Genomic DNA, 23,983 nt, shown 5'->3' on the forward strand with positions numbered 1-23,983 from the left:
ACCAGACGAGTGGCAAGGGGGCAGCTGATAACAGGGGCCTAGGCTAGTGAACTGCTGTAGAAGGGGGCTCACCCTACTGGGTAAATTGCCGTTTACTCAATACTAATGCACCATGTCCATTAATGCACTATTTATTATATTTAATTTAGTCTTCATTTCTAAAATTTTTCTTTTATTTTTAATTCTGTCCTGAGTTCTATCATCTCACCTAATTCTGATTTATGGTATTCTTTCACCTTTTTTTCTTTTTATTATAGTAATAAATCCCCTACTGGAGATGAGCCTGCAACCTGGGCATGTGCCCTTGACCAGAGTTGAACCCAGGATCCTTCAGTCTGCAGGCTGACGCTCTATCCACTGAGCCAAATAGGCTGGGGCTAGCAGCTTATAGTTTTTATGTTTTGTCGGCCTGTCTTTTCTGACTTGTTTCATTGGTGAAGGAGATGCTATTCTGCTCCTTCTTCTTCTTTTTCTCATATTATCATTTTATTTATTTCAGAGAGGGAGAGACACTTTCCCTTTGTGTCTGTGGTTCCTTCCAGCTGTGTCTCTCCTGAATGGAAAGGAGCTCTAGTGCTCAGTGTCCAGGTAGAGAGGCCTAGACTGCTCCAGTCCTTACACTTTGTCCATGGCCCCTTGTATTTACTGACGTTGGGACTGGAAAAAGCCCCTTCCAGTCTCAGCTGCTGTCCTCAACTTGGCCCCCAGTGCTCTCAGGTGACGACTGCTGGCACTGTGAAGGCCTCCTGTGCTCACGCCTATCAGATGCTTCCTCCTGTCTGACACTCCCTCTGGTGCGATGCTGAGACCAGGTAGGTCTGTGCCCGGTGGTGGTTGTCTGTTCCACCCTCTTACTTTGGGACTTCTAGTTTCCTGGTAAATGCTACCTACCCATGGGCGTTTAGTTTGGATTAATCTAATGCCATGACAGGGTTTGGGGAAATTAAAAACAATTTCACTGCCTCTATCTTCCTTAAAATCTGCTCATCCTTTGACATGATTATTTTACTAGTAAATGTGACAGCCCTGAAATTATCAGTCCCCCAAAGCAGAGCTGCAGAGCCCATCTGCCCTACCCTCGTAGGACTCTGGGTCAGACAAGGCTTTCTGAGTCTCCTCTGTCTAAGGTGGCACCTCATGCTTGTATTTGCTCGGATCTTGGTGTAAATAAGAAGGCCATACACAGCTACCTGAAAGGCTCATGGGTAAAGGGACATTTGGCCACCATGAGAGGGGAATGAACCTGTGGGCAGGGGGAGAGTCTGTAGGCAGCCACTGGTCAGGAATGTGTATCTTTTCATTCGGTCTTTCCTTCTTTTATCTTCTTTTTTAGACATGTACAAAACTGCATCTCCCATCTGCCCTCCTCCCCAGCCAAACATATACACAAACAAAACAAACAACTGATCCATGCAGTTTTCTTCATCTCAGTTCATGGTAACGCCATTTCCCAAGTTGCTCAGTCCGGAAATTTTGAAATCATATGACTCCTCTCTTACACTTTCCAGATCACCAGCAAATTCCATCTGCCTTACCTTCACATTGTATCAAGGACTTGTCCACTCCTGACCGTTCTCCTCCACTTCCACTCTAGTCCAAGTCTCCATCATTTCCTGCCTGGATTACTGGGACAGCCTCCTAACTTGCAGTTTCCCAATCATTGTAGATCCACAGAGCTCATGGTGTCTCACCTCTATGCAAAAATAAAACAAAATAAAATAGTCCCATTTGTTAAGTAGTTAAGTGCCAACAATTTAATAAGTATTCGTGCCTGTAGTAGGCTGGACAGTGGACAGCCAAAGACAGCAGGTTCTCATCCCTGAAACCTGTAAGTATTACTATTTCACTTAGAAAAAGGGACTTTGTGAATTAAGGGTCTTCAGGTGGGAAGGTTATCCCGGACTGTGAGGGTGAGCTGAGCCATAAATGCAATCTATGCGTCCATGTCAAATGGAGGCAGAAGGAGATCTGATGCAGACAGAAGAGGGGAAGGTGATGTGACCATGGAGGCAAGAGGGCTCCAGTAAAGATTTCACACAAAAATAGAATCTAATGAGTGCATCCTAGCCACATTAACAGAAATGTTCAATGGTGTTAGAGATGGGGAGGAAGAATTGGTGATTAAGTCCATAGGGAAAGAGACAGACAAATGAGACCAGAATGAGGGGGACAAAAGTAGTATAAGAAAGGAAACATAGCCGGAACCGGTTTGGCTCAGTGGATAGAGCATCGGCCTGCGGACTGAGGGGTCCCAGGTTCGATTCCGGTCAAGGGCATGTACCTGGGTTGTGGACACATCCCCAGTAGGGGATGCGCAGGAGGCAGCTGATCGATGTTTCTCTCTCATCGATGTTTCTAACTCTCTATCTCTCTCCCTTCCTCTCTGTGAAAAAATCAATAAAATATTAAAAAAAAAAAAGAAAGGAAACATAATCATGGTATACTATGGCTCAGAGCTGTGTATTTATCTCATACATAACTTGAACTTAGAATTTCTGATTTAACCAAAAGCTGGGAAACAATTATACTAAAAGGATGAGGTAACAGAAGTATGTGTGTCATGGGTATGAAAAAGCTAAATCCTCATCTTCCACTGTAAGAAGTCAATAGCATTAATGTATACAATATACACTACTTAATTACAACTTCTTTTATTTCTTCCTTGTATAATAGAGCATTACAATGATTTTTTTTTTCTTTAAAACTAAGTATGGAAGTAGGTTGTACTTACCTATGAATTTCATTTCAGGACAGGAAAAGGCAAAATACAAAGTATGTGCCATAAAAAGAGAAAATGGAGTGTGATGGGATAGAGAATCACTGTTCTACATGGTGAATTCAAATTTCTAAAAGAATATTGAATTAATCTTTGCTTACCTTTTTCAAAGGGACTTCGAAAGCAATGTTGGAGTCCCAGGCATCCTCCGTCCAACAGGGAGATAGTCTTGCCACCTGTTAGTACATTTGTGTTAGCCAAATTCTCTTAGCCTTTCTCCCAGCACACACTGAGGACTCCTCAGTCCCCTCTTCTCTTTGCTCTGCTGCTCCACCATTCACCCCCACCGAGTTACCTGTACTTCCCCTCTTCCTGTTTCCCCATCTTGAAAACACGTACAAGGCAACAAACAGTGCAAAGGTCTCAACAAAGGAGGCATGCCTAACACCAGAGATGGCCAGAACTTCTATATCCCCGATCAAACCTAGCCTGGTCCTGAATACTAAGGTGGCATAAATACATAGATGTTAACTGAAATAGTTTAAACTCCATTCTTTCACTTCACAGTTCATTTTTAATCCTCATACAACTGATGCCATCATTATTGGATCGGCAGGGAACTTTCAGTTCATATGGTAAAAAGAAAACCCCATAGAACTGTGACAATGAGCTGTGCTTAATAATGCTAGGAGTCACAGGGAGAAGTAATATTTGAGCTGACTTCTGCCGGATGAGTTTAAATGAACTAAGGTTGATTTGGTCTATCTTAAGCATTGGAAGTGAGGGCAAAAGTTGTACAAGTTGAGGCTGGAGAAGCAGGTTGGGTTCTAGACAGTACAGCGTACAGAGTCTTAAAGGCCGAGGTAAAGAGTTTTTTACTCTTTTTAAAATATATATATTTTTATTGATTTTAGAGAGGAAGGGAAAAACAGCCATGATTAGAGAGAATCACCAATCGGTTGCTCCCATACCCCACACCTGGGATCGAGCCCACACCCCGGCACATGGCCTGACCTCCAGGTTCATGGGTAGACGCTCAACCATGAGCCACGCCAGCTGGGAGGCTCAGTGATTGATGTTTTGAGGATATTATGAGCTATGGTCCAATCTGCCCACTAAAAAGATCTGTTATGGGAAGAATGGACTGGAAGGAAACAAGAGATGGATATACATGCACTAGGAAGGACCTAACTGCAATCGGTCTGGCAAGTTCTGTAGTAAGATGCTGTGGGAGAAGCTGGAAGTCAAAAAGCTTCTGGGAGATAAAACTAAGGGGCCGTAATAAGGCATGAGGTGCAGGAAGGAAGGTCTGGAGGAATAAAGAAGGGTTCACTGGCCCTCAGCCTATGAACCAGGCCACTGTTGGGGCGAGCAGGAGGCAGCAGATCAGTGATTCTCATCATTGATGTTTCTATTCCTCTCTTCCTTTCCCTTCCTCTCTGAAATCAATAAAAAATTTTTTTAAAAAAAGAAATAAGCAATAAGCAAAGGATCCACATTAGTAATTTGAACCTAGAGAAAAAGATCACTCAAATGAGCCGTTAGGAAGCAACAGTGTGCCTTTTTCGGTTAAAACAATACAAACCAACTTTTTCCATGAAAAGTTCAGCGGTACTGGTGGGTTTCTTCCCCAATTTTCGTAGTTATTACATTTTAAAATACCACAACTTCCGGAATTAAGGGGGACTCTATTGGTAATTAATGGGTGTCCCCAAAACTGACAGTCCCATCTTTAAAAGCAGTCCCGCTGCATTTTACCCGAAGGGCAATGGCCAGGCCTCGCTTTTATATATTTTTGCCTTTTTATTTATTTTTATTTATTGTTATTGAGCGTATTACAGATGACCCCACCACCACCCCTCTCTTGGCAGGACCTGGCTTTCTAAAGGATGGAAAAGTCAGAAACGCAGACGGTCCCCAGCAGCTCCAGTGGGCGGGGCAGCGACAGGATCAGGGCCTCCGGCAAAGGACGGACAGGCTGGAACCAGGGGCCACGCTAACAGGCAGAGACCGGAGAGAGGAAGCCCAGGCCGGGGGCTGGGGCTGGGAGGCCAAGTCCAGGGGCCAAGCCACCTTACCTTTCGGGGATGTGGTTCCCGCCCTTCCTCTTGGCCGAGGAACGTCCAGAAGAGGCGCGTTCCCGGCCCCAGCGGCTGTGGGCACGATGCCATTGGTTCATGTGGACCCCGAGAGACCGCCCGCCCGACGCCAAGTGCGCCCAGGTCGCCAGCCCAACTCCGTGGAGCCAAAACAAGACCCTCCACCGGAAGCTCCTACACAGACACTGCGCACGCGCCTCCCACCAGGCTCCGGGCTAACGCGCACGCGCCTCCCACTAGGCTCCAGCCTAACGTGCACGCGCCGCCGTCGGGGGCGATGACGTCACGCGCAGGATGAATGAGAGGGGGGATCAGTAAACAGGACGCTGCTGCCGGTGGTGATGACGTCACGCTCAGGATGAATGAGAGGCGGGATCAGTTCATGTACAGACCCTGCAGACTGCAATGCTGCAGCCCATGGAGTGAAAAGTTAAGTCCCGCCCCCCAGTTCAGACCCTGCAGACTGCAATGCTGCAGCCCATGGAGTGAAAAGTTAAGTCCCGCCCCCCAGTTCCCAGCGCGGTCCTCCCACATGTTTTCCAAGCGCTTACATTCACACTTATACTAGTGTATATAAATATTTATTAGTTCAAATATAGATACCGTCTATTTTATATAAACACAGCATACTACATCTATTCTACAATCTATGAAATTTTTGTAATTTTCCCAAAAATATATGTGTACATGTATTTTTTAAGGTTGCATAGTATTCTACTGATTGTAAGTTTGTATCATTATTTATATAACTGATGGACTTCTAGTTGTCTGCAACTTTTTTTATCCTCCATTACAGGCAGGCTGCAATGTAAACATCCTTAAACATATATACAACTATGTTTAAATTCCTAGAAGTAGAATATCTGGAATGAAGGATATGCAAACTTAAAAATTTGATAGATACTTCTTAATTACCCTTCAAAAATATTGTGTTAACCTACACTCCCACTCACCATGAAACTCTTATGGAGTATCAATCATGTGCCAGGAAGTATGTATTTACATTTTTAAAACTGACCCCCAAAAATAATAACTGAGAGAGCCCTAGCTGGTGTGGCTCAGTGGACAGAGCATTGTTCTGCCAACTGAAGGGTGTTGGGTTCCATTCCATTCAAGGGCATGTACCTAGGTTACAGGCTCAATTCCCGGCCCTGGTTGAGGCGTGTGCAGGAGACAACCAATCCATGTGTCTCTCTCACATTGATGGTTCTCCCTCTGTCTCTCCCCCTCCCTTTCATTCTCTCTAAAATTTTTTTAAAAGTATATATATATTTTATTGTTTTCTTACAGAGAGGAAGGGAGAGGGATAGAGAGCTAGAAACATCAATGAGAGAGAAACATCGATCAGCTGCCTCCTTGCACACCCCCCCACTGGGGATGTGCCCGCAACCAAGGTACATGCCCGTGACCGGAATTGCACCCGGGACCCCTCACTCCGCAGGCCGACGCTCCATCCACTGAGCCAAACCGGTTAGGGCTCTCTCTAAAATTTTATGGAAAAATATCCTCGGGTGAGGATTAACCAAAATAATAATAGTAATAATGACTGAGAGAGACAAGAGTAGAGCTCAAGTCTAAGATTTCCGTACACTATCAAGCATAGAGATTTGTATATGTTTCAAAACCTCTCAGTTCTTCTAGAAGTGAAACAAGTAACAGGATGTCCTAGAGTAGGTCTGAAGGCAGAATAAAATGCCAATTTTCAGATTAAACTATAGATAATTATAATAGCAAATGTTTTGGGTGTTTTAATTTTTAGTTTCTAAAAGTACCTTAAATACACTGTTACTAATCTTTACAACCATTTGAGATCTGGGTAAACTGAGGATCAGAAAGGTCAGTTATTGAATAAAGGAATGAACGAATGTGTAAAAAGATCATTAGTTTTAACATTTCTGGGACAATCGTATTCTAACAAAGTTTATAAGCACTAGCATTTATAATTCTGAAAATTTCCACATAATGAAAATAGGTTAATACTAATAACTTCTTTTTAATAAATTGCTATTAATAAATTGCTATTTGAAAAAATATGTAAATCAGCACAGCACAGTTTGCACAATTTGTACAATTAGTCTCATTCAAATTTAGTGTCAAAACCAAAATATTATTTTGGAATTTATGATAAATATATTTAATAAGCATGTAGTGGCCAAAAAGTATTAGTGGTACAAATAGCTATAGACTTGAAAATATACAAAATGTGACATGAATCTATCAGAAACTGCAAAAACAATATTGATTATATATTTACAATTTGCTACAAGACACAAGCTTGAGATAGGAATAGGGCACAGATTTGGTATAGTTGACACAAGAAACTCCAGACCAAGGCACCATAGGGTTTCCAGAAAGTATGAAACCTAGCAAAGAGTAGGCCTTTGGATGGGAGTGTATCCAACATGAGGTGAAAGAATGCATTAATAGGTATGTAGTACACTGGAATGGGAAATATAGGAACAAAGGATATTTGGAGTGCTAAACAGCTAAGTGGTCGACACTATAAAATCTAGCATGTAGAGGTTTGAGGGATTCCGAGTCTTTAATTAAATTAAAAGTGAGAGTAACAAAGCATCCAGGGGTAGATGGGCTGGGTATATTTCAACAAAGCAAGTCTGAGTTATCCCAATGGGTACAAAATGCAGGAAGTGAGTATATGGGACAAGACAATACCCTAACTGCAAAAAAGAAGACTTTAGGTCAGGGTAGAGGTTGATGCTAAGTTTCAGAGGTGTGAACTAAAGTTCTTTAGGTTCCTCCTCTTACACTTAAGATTTTTTTTAGAGTTAAATGATGCTGAGCCCCTAAGGCAAAGTTAAATGGCAGGAACTATGGAGAGAAAATAGTTATAGAGGCTGGGAACCAGGAAAGGCCTACTTAAGGGTTTGTCTAGGTAGAATTGAAAGGTGGAACTGAGTATTTTAACATGTAAACATTTGACTGCTACCAGAATTTATCTAACTACACTTCCTCCAATCTTACACCACCCATCCTAATCTGCAGTGGATATGGATTCTTTTGGTTTCCAGGAGAAAACAGACTTTTTTTTTTTTTTTTTTTAAAAGACTGGTCTGCCCTAGCCGGTTTGACTCGTAGATAGAGCACTGGCCTGCAAACCGAAGGGTCCCAGGTTCAATTCTGGTCAAGGGTATGTATCTCGGTTGCAGGCTCGATCCCCGGCCCTGGTTGGGGCTCGTGTGGAAGGCAACCAATCGATGTGTCTCTCTCACATCGATGTTTCTCTCTGTCTCTACCTCACCCTTGCACTCTCTCTCTAAAAATCAATGGAAAAATATCATCTGGTGAGGATTAATAAAAACAAACAAAAAGACTGGTCTGGCTTGCAGATAGATATTTAGCATATACTGTTAGCCTCACATTACATATTAGTATCATGGAAGTTGGCAATCTGAGGTCTGAAACTTACGGGGAAAAATGCTGAAAAAAATTTATAAGGTTCTGGCCAGCATTGGTCAGTGGTTAGAGCATTGACCCACACACCAGAGCATTGACCTTGTCTAGGCCATGTACCTCAGTTGCAGGTTCAATCCCCTAGTCAGCACAATTATACAAAAACCAAATGATGTGTCTCTTTCACATGGATTTCTCTCCCCTTGCCTCCTCCCACTCTCTAAAAACAATCAATGGAAACACTATCCTTGGGTGAGGAATAACAACATTTTTTTAATAAGTTTAAACCATATGTCTACACCGCAACACCCCTCAGTGTATTTCTTCTCAGGTAAGTATCATCCTATCATCCCCCATCTTTGAAAACACTCATCTCATAAAAGGAAAAGTACTCCTATAAATGAAATATGTCTCTTGTAGATTCCATCTATGAGCTATCGTCTCTTGGCTCTTGCCATCTTGTATCACACACTTCCTACTCATTGGCATAAAAAGCCCCCAGGTAGGTTGATCTAGGCACCCCTAAAAGCTTACCATCAAGAAAAATGACTAGATCCATAGATTTCCTTCCCCAAACCAGCTTACTCCATATAGAGAGTGAGGCAAAAGTAGGTTTACACTTGTGACTACACGAAATAGAGATTCTTCTTGTATTATTCACTAATTATTGTATTATTCCATATGAACAACTGTACACTTACTTTTGCCCCACCCTGTATAAGTCATTAGCAACTTAGCCCTAACTCAGAGTCACAAGAGTGGTTAGTGGGAGAAGCACTAACTGGGGGGCAGAGAACAAGGGCAACCCAGGCTAAGGCCAGGCTAAGGGCACACCTCTGTTCTTTATGCTCAGGGCCACAGTATAACTCACCGCAATGCCCTTTTCACACACTCCCTGTGGATACAGAGCATAAACACAATCCCTATTTTACTAATATAACCAATGATATAAGTGACAAAAACGAAAATATATTTAGGATTATTCTCTCTGGTGGACAGAACTCTTGCTCTGTATACTTTCACTTTGCCTGTTCCCTGTTCCTCATGCAAGTCCCGTCTTTATTCTTCTCTTCATTTCTGTCTGGCCTTGCACCCAAGCATGGCAGACAGAGAATCCTAGAGGCCCAAAATTCTACAGCGGCTGTTTGCAAGGGGGAGGAGACTACAGTAACTGCCACACTGGATACACTTTATGGGAGAAGGAAAGGGGAAAGATCGTGAATGCCTCTCATGTATAAAAATGCAGGATGGCAGCAAGCCTACGTAGCCCAAGGAACCAGAGGGAGCAGATTATGGGCAGAAGAACTGCAACCAAAGGCTAGAAGAGGAAAGGTGTGCAGTCAGCTGGCTCCTAGCTCTTTGGTATTTGCTTCTAATGGGCAGAGTCCATTTTGGGACGCATCACACACTGAAAAGAAGACCCCAGCTGCTGCTGGAAGTTGACAGGAAGTAACATCCGTGAGTGTAAGAATGCAAGAACAAAGCTTGTCTAGAAACACTTCCTACAATGAAGAAAAAGAAGAAAGGGAGAGAAGAGAGATGCAAGTCCAATCTGGCCTGTCCCAGCCCAGCCCAAGGAAGGTAGGATTCAAGAAGAAACTAAAAGAGAAGAGCCTTGGACCACATCATTCTCCACAACATGCACTCAACAAACTTCATTTTACTCTTTAACCAAGTCGCAAAAGAGCTTCCTCCACCCCCACACCCACCCCAAATCCTCACCTGAGGATATTCTTTTCCATTGATTCTGAGAGAGTGAAAAGGAAGGGAGGAGGATGGAGATAGAGAAATACCGATTTCAGAGAGACACACTAACTGGTTGCCTCCTTCATGTGCCCCCACTGAGGGGCAGGGAGCAAATCTGCAACTGAGGTATGTGCCCTTGACTGGCAATACAACACATGACCCTTCGGTCTGAGGGCTGACGCTCTAATCACTGAGCCAAACCAGCCAGGGTGCAAAAGAGCTCTTTAATTCCTCCCTTTGCTCCCCAAAGTTGCAGTAAATACACTAGTTACTAGTAGATGGACAGATATAATTTCTGCACAATTGCAATGGTGCAACCTAGATAACCCTTTCTGTTCTCTCTTAGGATATTAAATATATATATAATAATAAATATATGTCATACAACATAATAAAGAGAATAAAAGTACTAGTTAATTATATTAATGGATGTCTTTAAGAAACACTGAGATTATTTCCCTAACACACGAACCTGGGGAAAGTGAGACTATCACATTTGTCTTGTCAACTAGCACATCTACCCCGGAGCCCAGCCATTTAGGGGTTGGTTTAGCTCCCCTACTGCTCCCTCCATCCAATCTTGTCTTCTTGTTGGGGATCTGACCTCTCTATTGGCCCTCGCATCCCTTTAAACTGCCTGCGTTGTGACATCATTCTCCCACCAAACCTACCACCACCTGGCAGAATCTTGGGGTTTCCATGGAGTTGTCAGTAAATACATTTGGATCATCGCAACTGACCAATGACCAGTAACCAGTGACAGTGTGACCAGTAACCTTCGTACTGGAAACAAGCGCTCTTTCGCTTCACCCACTCAGACATCCTCATCCCTTGCATCTACAATTAATAAAATTTCCTCTTCTTCTCTGACCATGTCAGGTAAGGAAAGAAACTTTTAAAAGTTTCTCATTAGATATTTTTGCCCCTAAATTTAGCAGTAGACTCAAAATAGCATAAAGAAAGGAAGTATTGATCTAGAAATCCAGAGACCTAATTTCAATTTGATTTTGATACTTACTAGCTATGTGACTTGGGACAAGTCATTCACTCACAAAATCTGTTCATCCCTCATCTGTTACATTAGGATTTCAGATTGTAATATAACTTTTCTAATACTGAGTTTTAAAGACACCCATATAGAAAATAAAATCGAGACTTCCGGAATGCGTTTCAATAGAAACACAGAGAATATATGTAGTCTCTCTCTCTATATATAGTCTCTCTCTATATATATAGTCTCTACTATAAGGGTCTCTCACCACTAATGTTTCAATTTTAGTATTTTCAGTTAGTGCAGTTCAAAAAGTAATATTCACCTATTTTTGGAGTTTTCTATCTAAACTAGGTGAAAGGGGAAAATAGGGAGAGAAGATGAAGAGTACTAGGCTATAGTGAGGCAAGTATTTAAATGTATGAAAGTTTAGAATTGTTTTTATCAGCACAGGCCCACAACACCAAGGCAGGGGGGCACATAAGCAAGAAGGAGGGGAAACTATAAGAATGAAGCAGGAGGGCATGGAAGAGCTCTCAAGAGCAAAAAGGGGTCGTTTTGCAATGGAATGCTGAAGGCAACCAAGGATTTTAAATTAAAGCAGAGAACGTAGGGTGAAATCTGCTCAGAGTAGGGCAAAATAAAGTTGATTTTAGTCAGTGCTTTCATTAATAGACTAGGAAGGAAAGTAAGGCTGGAATAGGGTATCAGTAGGCAAAGCCGCTTATCAGCAAAGTCACATTCAGTTGTCTGTGTTTTTCTATTGCCTCTCTGAACACACAGATGACAGTTTTGAGGATCAACGTTTAAAAACATGCGTTTTAGAAATTATGGTTCCTGTAAGCAAGCAATTAATAAAGGTGGTTATCTAGGGGGCTGGAGGAAAACATAATTTTCAGTGTTTCACTTCATTCTGATATTTAAACTATGTAGATGTTTTTTGTCACTTAAAAATGAAATTAAGATTAAAAATTGATATGTCCTAACCTGAACCAGAAAGACTAATTCCTTTGTGTGATAAGCATGTTCCACACTGAGAAACAGCCATCATCTCCCTTAGATCTTAGCTACCTAAGAAGGAAAAGAAAAGGTCAAACCCCACATCTCTAACTTCACGTGTATCTAAAACCAATCTTGTGGGGTCTCTTGACAATTCCTACAGTAAATTTTTATTTAATTAAAGTCTAGTGATGATGGCTTTTAAGACTTTCCTGGATGTTGAAGATGATTAAAATCTAGGTTTTAAGATAAACATATACATTTTCAGGATACTCTTTTAAGTGTTCTTTCTGTTTGTCATGTGGCTATATTAATTGAAATATATATTTCTACTAGACTTACTATCTGTTACTTGCTGGGTAATATTCAGAAAAAACATGAATAATCACATTAATGGAATTCTTTCTGCTCTGATTTATAGCAATTTTTACAGAAATATCTGTCTACATATATTGGGGCTACTTATACATCCACATTTATGGCTTGTTATGCAGTTTTTACTGATATATCTTCTCTCTCCACATGGCTAGAAATTTTTTCAAAATCATCTTGTATTATGCGCTGTTCTTTGGTTAATAGTATTCACTAACTCCCCAATCGGCCCTGCTCTGACCCTGACCAGGGGCTGTACTTAGGGATTGGGCCTGCCCTATGCCACCCAGGAGCAGGCTATGTGCCCCAATTTTCATTAATGTTTATATATATTATTAGTTCTGTGATATATATTGTTCATGATTTTTCTCTTCCCCCCAGTGCACAAATTTTTGTGCACCGGGCCTCTAGTCCTATATAATAAAAGGCTAATATGCAAATCAACCGAACAGCGGAAGGACCCTTGGTATGACACACACTGACCACCAGGGGGCAGACACTCAACACAGGAGCTGCTCCCTGGTGGTCAGTGCGCTCCCACAGAGGAAATGCTGCTCAGCCAGAAGCCCTTAGCCCAGTGCAGTGGTGGGAGCCTCTCCCGCCTTCGCAGCAGCACTAAGGTTGTCTGACTGATGGCTTAAGCCATCAGCTGGACATCCCCCAAGGGATCCTGGACTGCAAGAGGGCGCAGGCCAGGCTGAGGAGCCTCCCGACTGCACAAATTTTGTGTATTGGGCGTCTAGTGTAATATAACACTTACTCATGTATAAATTATTATTGTTACTATTATTATAATGACTTTATGGATGAGTAACTCAAAACCTGGACAGTTTCAATAATGTTTTTCTTTCAAAAAGCACTTCTTGAGAAACTCACTCCCCCATAGCCATTTTGAGGTAGGATCAGAAACCAGGCTTGAAGAGGGTAAGAATGACACTTCAAATTTACCAACTGCACTGAGCTACATGTGAGTTCCAGGGAATAGCATGTGAACTTGTAGGCAGCACGAGTCACTGAAGATTACAGTGGCAATAGCTGTACTGTTTTCCATGGACAAAACCCCGCATCTGTACTAAAAGCCCCGTTGCTCCCGGTTTGTGGCAGTGTAATGCTTAGAGCAGAGCTCGAGTAAGGGAGTCAGGATACTTAGGTTATGTAACACGGTAATAATACAGGCACAATGAGAGAACTTGAACAAGTCTATCTGGCCTCTCTGAGCTTCAGTTTCCACACCCATAAACTGAGAATGTTAGAACTCAGGGTCTCTAAAGAATCCTGGTTCTGCCGAAACCGGTTTGGCTCAGTGGATAGAGCGTCGGCCTGCGGACTGAAGGGTCCTGGGTTCGATTCCGGTCAAAGGCATATACCTGGGTTGTGGGCACATCCCCAGTGGGGAGTGTGCAGGAGGCGGCTGATCGATGTTTCTCTCTCATCGATGTTTCTAACTCTCTGTCTCTCTCCCTTCCTCTCTGTAAAAAATCAATAAAATATATTAAAAAAAAAAAAAAGAATCCTGGTTCTAAAATGCTTCGATTCTAGGAAAGAGCACACAAATCAATACTAGTAGAGGCTCAAGGGAAAGGTAGGGCGGAGAGTGGTTGCCTCTACCGTAGAGAATGTATGAACCTCTTGGTTCTCTTGCACATTTTGCCCACATTGGGAGCACAGGCAGTTAATACAGAAGAGTAGCAAACTGTTCCCGGACTTACAACCAACATAAGCTGTTTGATTTTTGACACCTCAGTGAGTATTGGTATTAATCTTAAGATGATGCTATTCTTCAAACATAGTGAAGCCCTTTGATTTTTTTCATCACCCTCTTTGTTCCCCACAGAGAATTTCCAAAATCCACCTTTACTTGGAACTTCAAAGTCTCTGCAGCTCTCTCTTCCTGTGGGGAGCACTGCAGCCTCCCTCACAGGACGAGTCTGCAGTTTCCCCAGAGTCTCTGCTCCAGCCGTCACATCAGCATGGCTCCTACCATCAGTCTCTGGCACCTCTTTCCAACCTCTCATGGGTAGTGCCTACCTTTACCAACATTCTAGCACAACTATGTTGTCTGGAGTTACTGGCCAGAGCCAGATCTCCACTCCAGCTGCTTCCAATCCTGGTATTTTTGAGTGGGCGCTCACAGGAGGCACTGGAAAGAAGTCCTCATCCATCCGAGACTTCACGGTGACTGTCATTGACCAGGACACAGCTGTTTCTTCCATGTCGATGGCATCCCAGTACAATAAAACCTCAGATGCCACTAACATGGTCCCTCTGTATCCATCACTTTCTGCCAGCCTTGTTCATGGGGCATCATCTCAGATTCCAAATCAGGGACAGAGCTGGTCACTTCCCTACCAGGATGGAAGTCAGCTCTATTTTTACAATCAAGGCACACTAGGGCCTCTGCTCTCTGCAGAACGTGGCCCCTACCTGCAATCCTATGGCTCTGTGTCTTACCCAGAGAGCAGGGCCTCTGCCCCTCAACCAGAAATGGTCATGGTGCTAAGGGAGGTCCAGCCCACAAATGTGATACCACCTGCCTCCACCTCTGCAATCTACTACTCTGTGCCTGCTCAACCCATCACAGAGACAAGTTTTCAAGGTGAGTTCAAACAGCAAGAAGGAAGAGGAACGGGGTCACCATTAAAAACTCGGGTCACCCGGGAAGTGGTGAGTCCACAGACAGGTAGACTTTAAGTCCTGTGACTTTGTAACTGCCACCCTCAGTCAGTGCTCCCCATTTTCAGACTCTATGGGAACACCTCATAGAGAAGGGAAGGTGGACCCTGGATTGGCCATGTATGAGAACTGAAGAGCATACAAAGGGGTCCCACACTATTCACTCCCTTACCTACTAGTCTCCCTCTACTACAACAGTTTCATGGACTCTCTTGATTTATTGCTTCAGTGTCTTTTTTAAAAAATATATTTTATTGATTTTTTACGCAGAGGAAGGGAGAGAGATAGAGAGTTAGAAACATCGATGAGAGAGAAACATCCATCAGCTGCCTCCTGCACACCCTCTACTGGGGATGGAACAAAGACATCCAACGATCCCCAGTGAGAACTAGAACATTTGCCTCCTATCGTCTAGCATAGGGAGCTGTCCATGATCTTTAGGAAGAGCTGGTAGGAATGCCTTTCCCATTGTTGGAAGGAGCATGGTTGTTGCATTGGTGGTGACCGGGGAGCACCCATGGGTGGTGCCCAGGGACTGACTGGCTTCTCCTTGATTCGTTTGTAGTGATGGAGACTTCCCTTGGATTGCAACCTCTAAGCCAAACATTTTGTCCATCACAAAACCCAGAAATCCCCAAGTCTTGTAGTGGCATCAATATCCAGATACTTGACAGCAACCCACCACCTGAACTTGGGGACATTTCAATGGCAGCTCCGGTCCACAGTCCTAGTATTTACCTGGCACTGCCTCCAGCTCCAAGCCAGGAACAGAAAGGGAATAGGAATTTGGAGGACATGAAAACCGTGCTTTCAAAGCCTCTGGATGCTTACCAGATCCCAACAGAAAACCAAGAGCCTCCACTGCTCCCTTTAGAAATCCCCGACATTCCCCAGCTCCTGGCCTGCTTTGATCCCCTTGGCTAGGAGGAGCAGCCTGGTTGGGAAAACACTGGTCTGGGAAAGAACAGCCTGAGTCTTAAGGACCAAGGGACACTTGAAAATGGGACTGAATCCAATGATGGCTTTGCAGACATCGCCACACTGGTGGAGGATATTCAGCTTCCAGTGGTCCTAAATGCCTTGGATGAACTTGATCAATCCAAAGGTCCCAAGGTATTCCAAACCAAAGATACCAGAGCCATCAATTTGAACAAGGTGCAGAAAACAAGTGTCATTAATGCTCCCTCTGATCAAGACAGGAAGAACCCATAGTCAAAATCCAGCCTGAGAATCCAGATGGCATGTTGGTGGGAGAAGTGGCTGTTTCCAATGCTGCAGCCAGTGACAGGGCTCCTGAAAACAGGGCCAAGAATTCTAACAAACCTCAGAAAGCAGGGCCAAGAATTCTAACAAACCTCAGAAAGCTGCCCCCAACAGGACCAGCAAAACCAAGAGAGAAAACAACCCCAAGAAAAAGAACCAGAGAAAACAACCCCAAGAAAACTGGAGAGAGTAAGCAGTCAGGGAACAAAGTCAAGGCAGAGGAGAAGCCAAACATTCCAAAGATGAAGCGGAAGAAATACCACCCTGAGCTGACCCAAGAGACCTTCAAAAAGCCCCGGAGCTCCCTGGGTATGCATATGCTGGAGTCTGTGCAGGTTTTTCATGCCCTGGGGAAGAAGAGTGATAAGAAAACTGAACTCTCTTCCTCCCGGGCCCTGGGACACTCAAGCAACCCCAAAGGCCCCCAGCCATCCCTAGCTATCAGACAATGGCTGGAGACCCGCCGTGAGGGCAAAGGTCCTGAGAAAGCTCCAGTCAAACGCCAGAAACCAGATGGCAGTGCTGAAAAGGAGTGTTCATCTCCATCTGAGTACGAGCTGCCACCACCTGGGAAGGTCAAGTTGGTACCTTTGATTTTTCCAACTTTGGACAAGCCCCAAGCTCGACCTGTTCCTCGCAGGCCACTGTCTCTGGCATCACGTCAGCCCGCCGGGGCTAACCGTGCCCAGCCTGGTTCTAAGTCAGCTCAACCTACTGCAGTCAATTCATCTCAGCCAACATCTGCATCTATGATGGGTCCTGCCAGACCAGCTCTGCCAATTTCAACCAATCCTGATCAGCCTGGTTCTAACTCAGCTCAACATGCTGCAGTCAATTCATCCCAGCCAACATCTGCATCTATGATGGGTCCTGCCAGACCAGCTCAGCCAGTTTTGATGAACCCAGTCCAACCAGATTTGACCAACTCTGTTGAGCCTGGTTCTAATTCAGCTCAACTTACTGCAGTGAATTCATCCCAGCCAACTCCTGCATCTTTGACAGGTCCTGCTAAACCTATTTCAACCAATGCAGTCCGACCAGGTTGGACCAACCCTACCCAGCCTAGTGTCCCTCAGTGTGATGCTTCTAGACCTGTGCCCTACAAAACATCAACTTGCACTTCTTTCCAGCGGGAGCCAGTTCGCACTACGGTGAACAAGCCCTGGACCCCACCCAAACCTCAAAACCAATGGCTTCTCCAGGATTTTGCCTGTCAGAGAATTCCATGGAGGAAACCTGATATTTCTGGGCCAGTAATGTCAACGCCCATCACAAAGGAGCAGAGGCCAGAGAGGGAGGCTATGAAGAGGAAAGCTCAACTTGAGCGGGAGAATGCTGCCAAATTCACCTCGCTGGGGAAAGTGCAATATTTCATCGAGAGAGAAAAAGAAATGGACATTTCTCGATACTATGGCTATGCAAAATAAGAGGTGCCTGGAGTGTTGGTGCCTCACTGGATACCTACTGTTTTCCCATAGATAGATATAAATTTCTCTATTCTGGTATATTTTAAATCTTAACAAAATTGAATAAGTAAATGTAGTGGAATTCATAGATGAGTAATAAAGAAGCCTTTTGAGTTTTGAGATGCTGTTAACTGTGGCTTTCTTTGGTGGGGGTGTGGATCAAAGGCTGCATGAGAACAAAAGAATTGGTAGTTGGATGGGCAAATGAGGGACAAGGGGTAAGAACTGAGGAAATAGAAAGAACTTTGTCTATGGCCATAAAGGCTAAAAGGGGAGAGATGGATTTATAAAAAGGAGCAGGAGGTGGTGGGATGGCAGAAGTGAGATGCAGGGTCTGGGGTTAGGGTTAAAAAGATAAAATCTGAATAGAGTTGAAAATGGCGGATGAGTCTAGATTGATCAGGAGAAATAGAAAAAGTCTCTCGTGGAGGCCGGTCTTAGGTCTCATGCCCACCAGATAAGTATTTTAGAAAACACATAGTTGGGACATTTCCCAAAGGTTTGGGTTGCCTTTTCCATGTCTGATTGTAGTTAGGGAAGGTGAGGACAAATCAAGGGAATGTACCAGACGAGTGGCAAGTGGGCAGCTGATAACAGGGGCCCAGGCTAGTGAACTGTTGTAGAAGAGGGCTCACCCTACTGGGTAAATTGCCGTTTACTCAATACTAATGCACCAGGCCCACTAATGCACTATTTATTATATTTAATTTAGTCTTCATTTCTAAAATTTTTCTTTTATTTTTAATTCTGTCCTGAGTTCTATCATCTCATCTAATTCTGATTTATGGTATTCTTTCACCTGTTTTTATTATAGTAAAACATACATAACACATAATTTATCATTTTAACGGTTTTTAAGTATACGATTCAGTCACATCAAGCACATTCATGATATTGTGCAACCATCACTGCCATCTAAAATTACAATAATTATGTCCAAAGATGGAGCAGGACTTCAGAGAGGTGGAAGGAGCAGGACAGTTTTTGAATCTCCCCAAACCCTTTCATGGAAATAGATAAACCCAAACCAAACACCCATGGGTAGCTTTTACCAGCATTTACTATTTCCAGAACTTTCCATCATTCCAAACAGAAATGCTGTCCCCTTTAAATAATATCTTCACATCCCCCCCCCATGTTCTTTCATCTTTTACACTGTTTTTCCACGTCTTTTAGCTCATTTTGAAATAGCAGGTTATTGTTTTTTGTCTGTTTGTTTGTTTTTTAAACATATTTTCATTTATTTCAGAGAGGGAGAGAGAGATAGAAACATCAATGATGAGAGAGAATCATTGATAGGCTGCCTCCTGCACGCCCCTTACTGGGGATCGAGCCTGCAACCTGGGCATGTGCCCTTGACCAGAGTTGAACCCAGGATCCTTCAGTCTGCAGGCTGACGCTCTATCCACTGAGCCAAACAGGCTGGGGCTAGCAGCTTATAGTTTTTATGTTTTGTCGGCCTGTCTTTTCTGACTTGTTTCATTGGTGAAGGAGATGCTATTCTGCTCCTTATTCTTCTTTTTCTCATATTATCTTTGTATGGGATTTGATCTCAATTATTTTGAGTTTTATTTTTAGGGGCAATCAGTTTTAACACCTTTAGAAGAGGAGGTGAGGTTGAAGAAATCTCTTCTAACTTCCTAGAACTTTTGTGTATTTATTTTAATGTAGTATTGGATCATGGGACTTGCTTTCTGAGTTTTCTTGGCTCTGTTCCCCCCCTCTCCCCCCGACACACACTTTCTCAAGACACTTTCCCTTTGTGTCTGTGGTTCCTTCCAGCTGTGTCTCTCCTGAATGGAAAGGAGCTCTAGTACTCAGTGTCCAGGTAGAGAGGCCTAGACTGCTCCAGTCCTTACACTTTGTCCATGGCCCCTTGTATTTACTGACGTTGGGACTGGAAAAAGCCCCTTCCAGTCTCAGCTGCTGTCCTCAACTTGGCCCCCAGTGCTCTCAGGTGATGACTGCTGGCACTGTGAAGGCCTCCTGTGCTCACGCCCATCAGATGCTTCCTCCTGTCTGACACTCCCCTCTGGTGCGATGCTGAGACCAGGCAGGTCTGTGCCCGGTGGTGGTTGTCTGCTTCACCCTCTTACTTTGGGCTTCTACTTTCCTGGTAAATGTTACCTACCCATGGGCGTTTAGTTTGGATTTATCTAATGCCATGACAGGGTTTGGGGAAATTAAAAAGCAATGCCACTGCCTCTATCTTTCTCAAAATCGGCTCCATTCTTTGACATGATTATTTTACTAGTAAATGTGACAGCCCTGAAATTATCAGTCCCCCAAAGCAGAGCTGCAGAGCCCATCTGCCCTAGCCCTTGTAGGACTCTGGGTCAGACAAGGCTTTCTGAGTCTCCTCTATCTAACATGGCGCTTCATGTCTGTATTTGCTCAGACTATGTTTTGAATAAGAAGGCAAAACACAGCTACCTGAAAGGCTCATGGGTAGAGGGACATTTGGCCACCATGAGAGGTGGAATAAGCATGCATGCAACTCATTTTCCCAACTAGACTTTTTTTTGGTGATGTGAGATACCAGTCTGCAAACAAACTATAGGTGGAGCTCCAAACCTCAGATTCATCTTCATGTTACTGGTTTTACTGTAGCCTTATTTTCAAGGAACAACTTCTTCATCAGGTAATTCCAACTCCAACAGAAAAAGAACATAATTTTCATGCAGTAGTAAACCACAAGTGTAAAAGTTCCCAGTACACTTGCTGTATTTTCCTGATTTTAAAAAGCTCATCCCACATCTTTTTCGTCCCAAGTATTTACTTTTCAAATTGTATTTGTCATTTTATATCCCCAATAGTTTTATAGCAAAAGTTTTAACAATACAAACAGTTTTTTAAAAATATATATATTTTATTGATTTTTTTACAGAGAGGAAGGGAGAAGGATAGCGACTTAGAAACATCGATGAGAGAGAAACATCGATCAGCTGCCTCCTGCACACTCCCTACTGGGGATGTGCCCGCAACCAAGGTACATGCCCTTGACCGGAATCGAACCTGGGACCCTTGAGTCCACAGGCCAACGCTCTATCCATTGAGCCAAACCAGTTAGGGCAAACAAACAGTTTTTAGTACACATTCCATTTCTGCTTTCAGAGCACCCCGATTCCCTAGTAATATTCAAGGTGGGCTGTATTAGTGTCTCAATGCATTGAGCTCACCTAGTATCCCCTTGAGAACCTTAATTGTCTTAAAAAAAATTTTTTCCCCCCTCTGGTGGCTCTAAGTATTCATCCATGAGTGCCTTAAAAAAACAAACAGGTATTGAGTTTTTCTTTTTCATTATCGTAGGCCCATCACTTGACATAGGTCCATGAACAAAATCAATAAATATTTGATTAATTAATGAAGGCATCTAGCCTTGGAGGCTTTCTGCTTCTAGTATTAACCACCTTATGGAGAAGACTTGGTCCCAAGAGCATCAGGACCACTGTTTTTTATTGTTCATCTCAGTTATCACCATAATTGGCTACCTATTCCTGTAATTCATTTTGGAGAAGTGAAATGACATTTAGTTCAACAACATTTGAACATCCAACAATCTTTATTGAGTGTCATCTGGGGTTGCAAGCTGTTCCAGGCACTGGAAATAGAGCTGAGCAAGTCATAAAGAGCTCCTGTCTTCCTGTAGATTATTTTCTGGCAGGGAATGAGAAACAATAAATAATCCAGACCATAGCAGACAGGGGTAAGGACTATAAAATGAGTTAAAATAAGACCAAGTGATAGTGGGTGACTGGGTGGCTACTTAAAGTGTGTGGTCAGAAAAGTTCTCTTTGAGGAGATGACATGTATACTGAGACACGAATGACAAGATGGAGCCAGCCACGTGAAGATCAGGGTAAGAGCACCCAGGAAGAGAAAACAGCGGTGCAAAGGTCTTGATGGGAAGAGCAGATGTTTAGACAGAGTGGGGAGAGAGTAGTAAGCAAGGAGAAGAGTGGTAGATGAGGTCAGAGAGATAAAAGGAACTGAGTCACTTGTAAGAAGGTAAGGAGTTTAGATTTTTAATTTGAAGTGCCATGGAAATAATTGGAGAGTTTTAAACCCAGGAGCAATCGTATCTGATTTCTCTTTTAAAAATAACATTAGCTGCTACTGTGAAAATACATTGCAGTAGGTAAGAATGGGTGTCATTACTTTACTAATGAGATGTCCCCTCTAAGTATGGCACTTATCACAGGAGTAGCAAGTAGGCAAATGACATCTGCCTGGAGTCTCCCTTGTTTTTGCTCCCCCAGAAAGCTCCTCTAGGCCTGTTTTCTATATCATGATGCTATTGAAAGGGTGAGGGCTATGCGCTCTCCGCCATCTCCTCCATGTTGGGGCCACGTGTAGCCTTCTTCCCGGAAGCCCAGGCCTCTGCTGGCCGCGCCCGGGATTTTAAACTAACCAATGACAATCAAGGAAAGTGCGCGCCATAGATATGACCACATCCTGTGTAACAAGACCCGGCTCACGCCTGGCCAATCGGCAGGGCCCACAATCCCCTTGCGTCACCCCCCTATTTAAGCCGGATTTTCCCATGGGAGGGGACTCTCTCTTCCTGTCGCCGGGCCGGCCGGGAGCAGGGCCGGGCCGGCCGGGAACGGGGGTCGGTCTAGCTAGTCCTAAAATAAAAGGTCCTTTTGCTGTTGCATCGAAACTGGCTCCCAGTGTGGAATTCTTTGGGGATCTTGGAATCTGGGCATAACAGCTATATATAAAATTTTTGCCTTCCAGGAGTCCCTTCATGTTTCAGAGGAATGAGCAGGTAGGAATAAGCATGCAAGAGTGCAGGAGTCTGTGATATTAACGTATGCAAGAGGTCCTATGAAGACGGTTCAGGGAAAATGTTCATGGCCATAAGGGAAAAGCACCTCACTTCCTAGCTTGGCCTTGGCCCACAGGGGAGACACTGAAGCCATTTGCTGACAGAATACCGTCCATGCTTAGCCTTCAGTCTTTGGGGCAGGAGCAAGTAGAATAGTCTTCTCATTTATGTCAACAACCCACAGAATTTTTGTATCCTTAGTTTCCTGGTCACATGTACAAAACTGTCTAGTTTTCAACGTTCCCGGTTAATCAGGAAGTGAGGAATTTCAGATGCTTATCTTGGCTGGGGTGTTCTTGCTTGTTGTTTCTGGTCCCTATAAAGCCGAGAGTGCTGACCACTTGCCCCAGATGCCAAAAACTCTGGTCCATATTTACAAATTCCTTCTCTAAAAGGGCCAGATACTGCTTCCCATGTTCCTATATCCTCTTACTCATTATTTTAAAAACTGCCATCACCTAGTCATATTTACTTTCTAATATCAGGGACAGCATGTGTGTGGTGGTTGCTCTGTTTGTGATTATGCACATCCCTCTCTTATGTGCTTCCTAGTCATGGTTTCTTAAAGCCTTCTCATCATAGTCTTAACATCTAGCACGTGTGTAAAATCTATTAACTTGTTAAACATCACAAAAAAAGAGCTATTTTTTGGAGAATGTGTTCAATGGGAGCAGATGGCCCTGCCCCACTCCCTATTAGCTCTGCTTCTGTCTGTCCTACCACAATAGCAGTATGCACCTGCTGGATTTATTCACTGCTGTACCCCTAGCACCTAGAACAGAAACTGGCACATAGTAGATGCTCAAGAAATATATACTGAGTGAGAGGTTGAATGGATTGGTTTTTGTCCTGTGTTGTCTTCTGCCAGGATCCTGCCTGCATTGTATACCCTCCCTCTGACCAGCACTCCTAATGCATCAATTCCTTTAGGCTCAACCCACTATGTTTACATTCTGAGGGGAAAGAGGCAGTATACTAGTAGAAATAAGAGTTTTGAAGACACAGAAGAATTCCTTTACAAATGCCTCCCAAGAGTTATCTGCAGAAGATCCAGGAGAATCAACAGTGGATCCCAGCCCTGGCATGCATATTTATGCTTGTAAGGGGGGAAGACTCTGCTAAGTGCTTTCAGCCATTAGTCTGAAAAGCCAATGACCACACAGAATCACTTCAGAGAAATCCAGGAGAAATATACACAAAAGGGAGTGAGAAAAAGGAGAGATCTGGATGCTGGCCTGGCGGAAGAGGGAACACCTGTGCAAGAGCTTTCAGCGAGACTTTGAAAGACAGGTCTTGTAATCACTAACATCACGAACAAACTTGCAGGGAGGCTCCCAAGAGTGGAGGCAGGTACATTGGAGGGGAGTAAAGCATCCCCGAGAGAGTTAAACCTTTAAACCAAAGCACAAAATTTCA

The 23,983-nt window shown here is 43.6% G+C and overlaps 2 protein-coding genes across 2 annotated transcripts in view; one reads left to right on the forward strand and one right to left on the reverse strand.

Annotated features, from left to right (window-relative positions):
* Positions 1–4,944, reverse strand: part of DUSP11 (dual specificity phosphatase 11) — a 59,235-nt gene extending 54,291 nt beyond the window's left edge. Inside the window, exons 1-3 of the mRNA XM_014462667.2 lie at positions 4,795–4,944; positions 2,878–2,952; positions 1,536–1,693 (exon numbers count right to left, since the gene is read on the reverse strand). The gene's annotated coding sequence lies outside the window, so the exon portion shown is untranslated. The remainder of the gene's footprint in view (positions 1–1,535; positions 1,694–2,877; positions 2,953–4,794) is intronic.
* LOC102434841 (uncharacterized protein C2orf78-like) lies at positions 800–18,287 on the forward strand. The gene is given in 5 exon segments (XM_014462668.2): positions 800–812; positions 10,723–10,851; positions 14,169–14,930; positions 15,573–16,214; positions 16,217–18,287. Coding segments are annotated over 5 exon segments (3,027 nt in total). The 3' UTR covers positions 17,698–18,287.
* The last annotated feature ends 5,696 nt before the right edge of the window (positions 18,288–23,983 follow it).

Source organism: Myotis lucifugus, unplaced genomic scaffold (assembly GCF_000147115.1).
Source record: "Myotis lucifugus unplaced genomic scaffold, Myoluc2.0 scaffold_186, whole genome shotgun sequence".
Lineage (NCBI taxonomy): Eukaryota > Metazoa > Chordata > Mammalia > Chiroptera > Vespertilionidae > Myotis > Myotis lucifugus.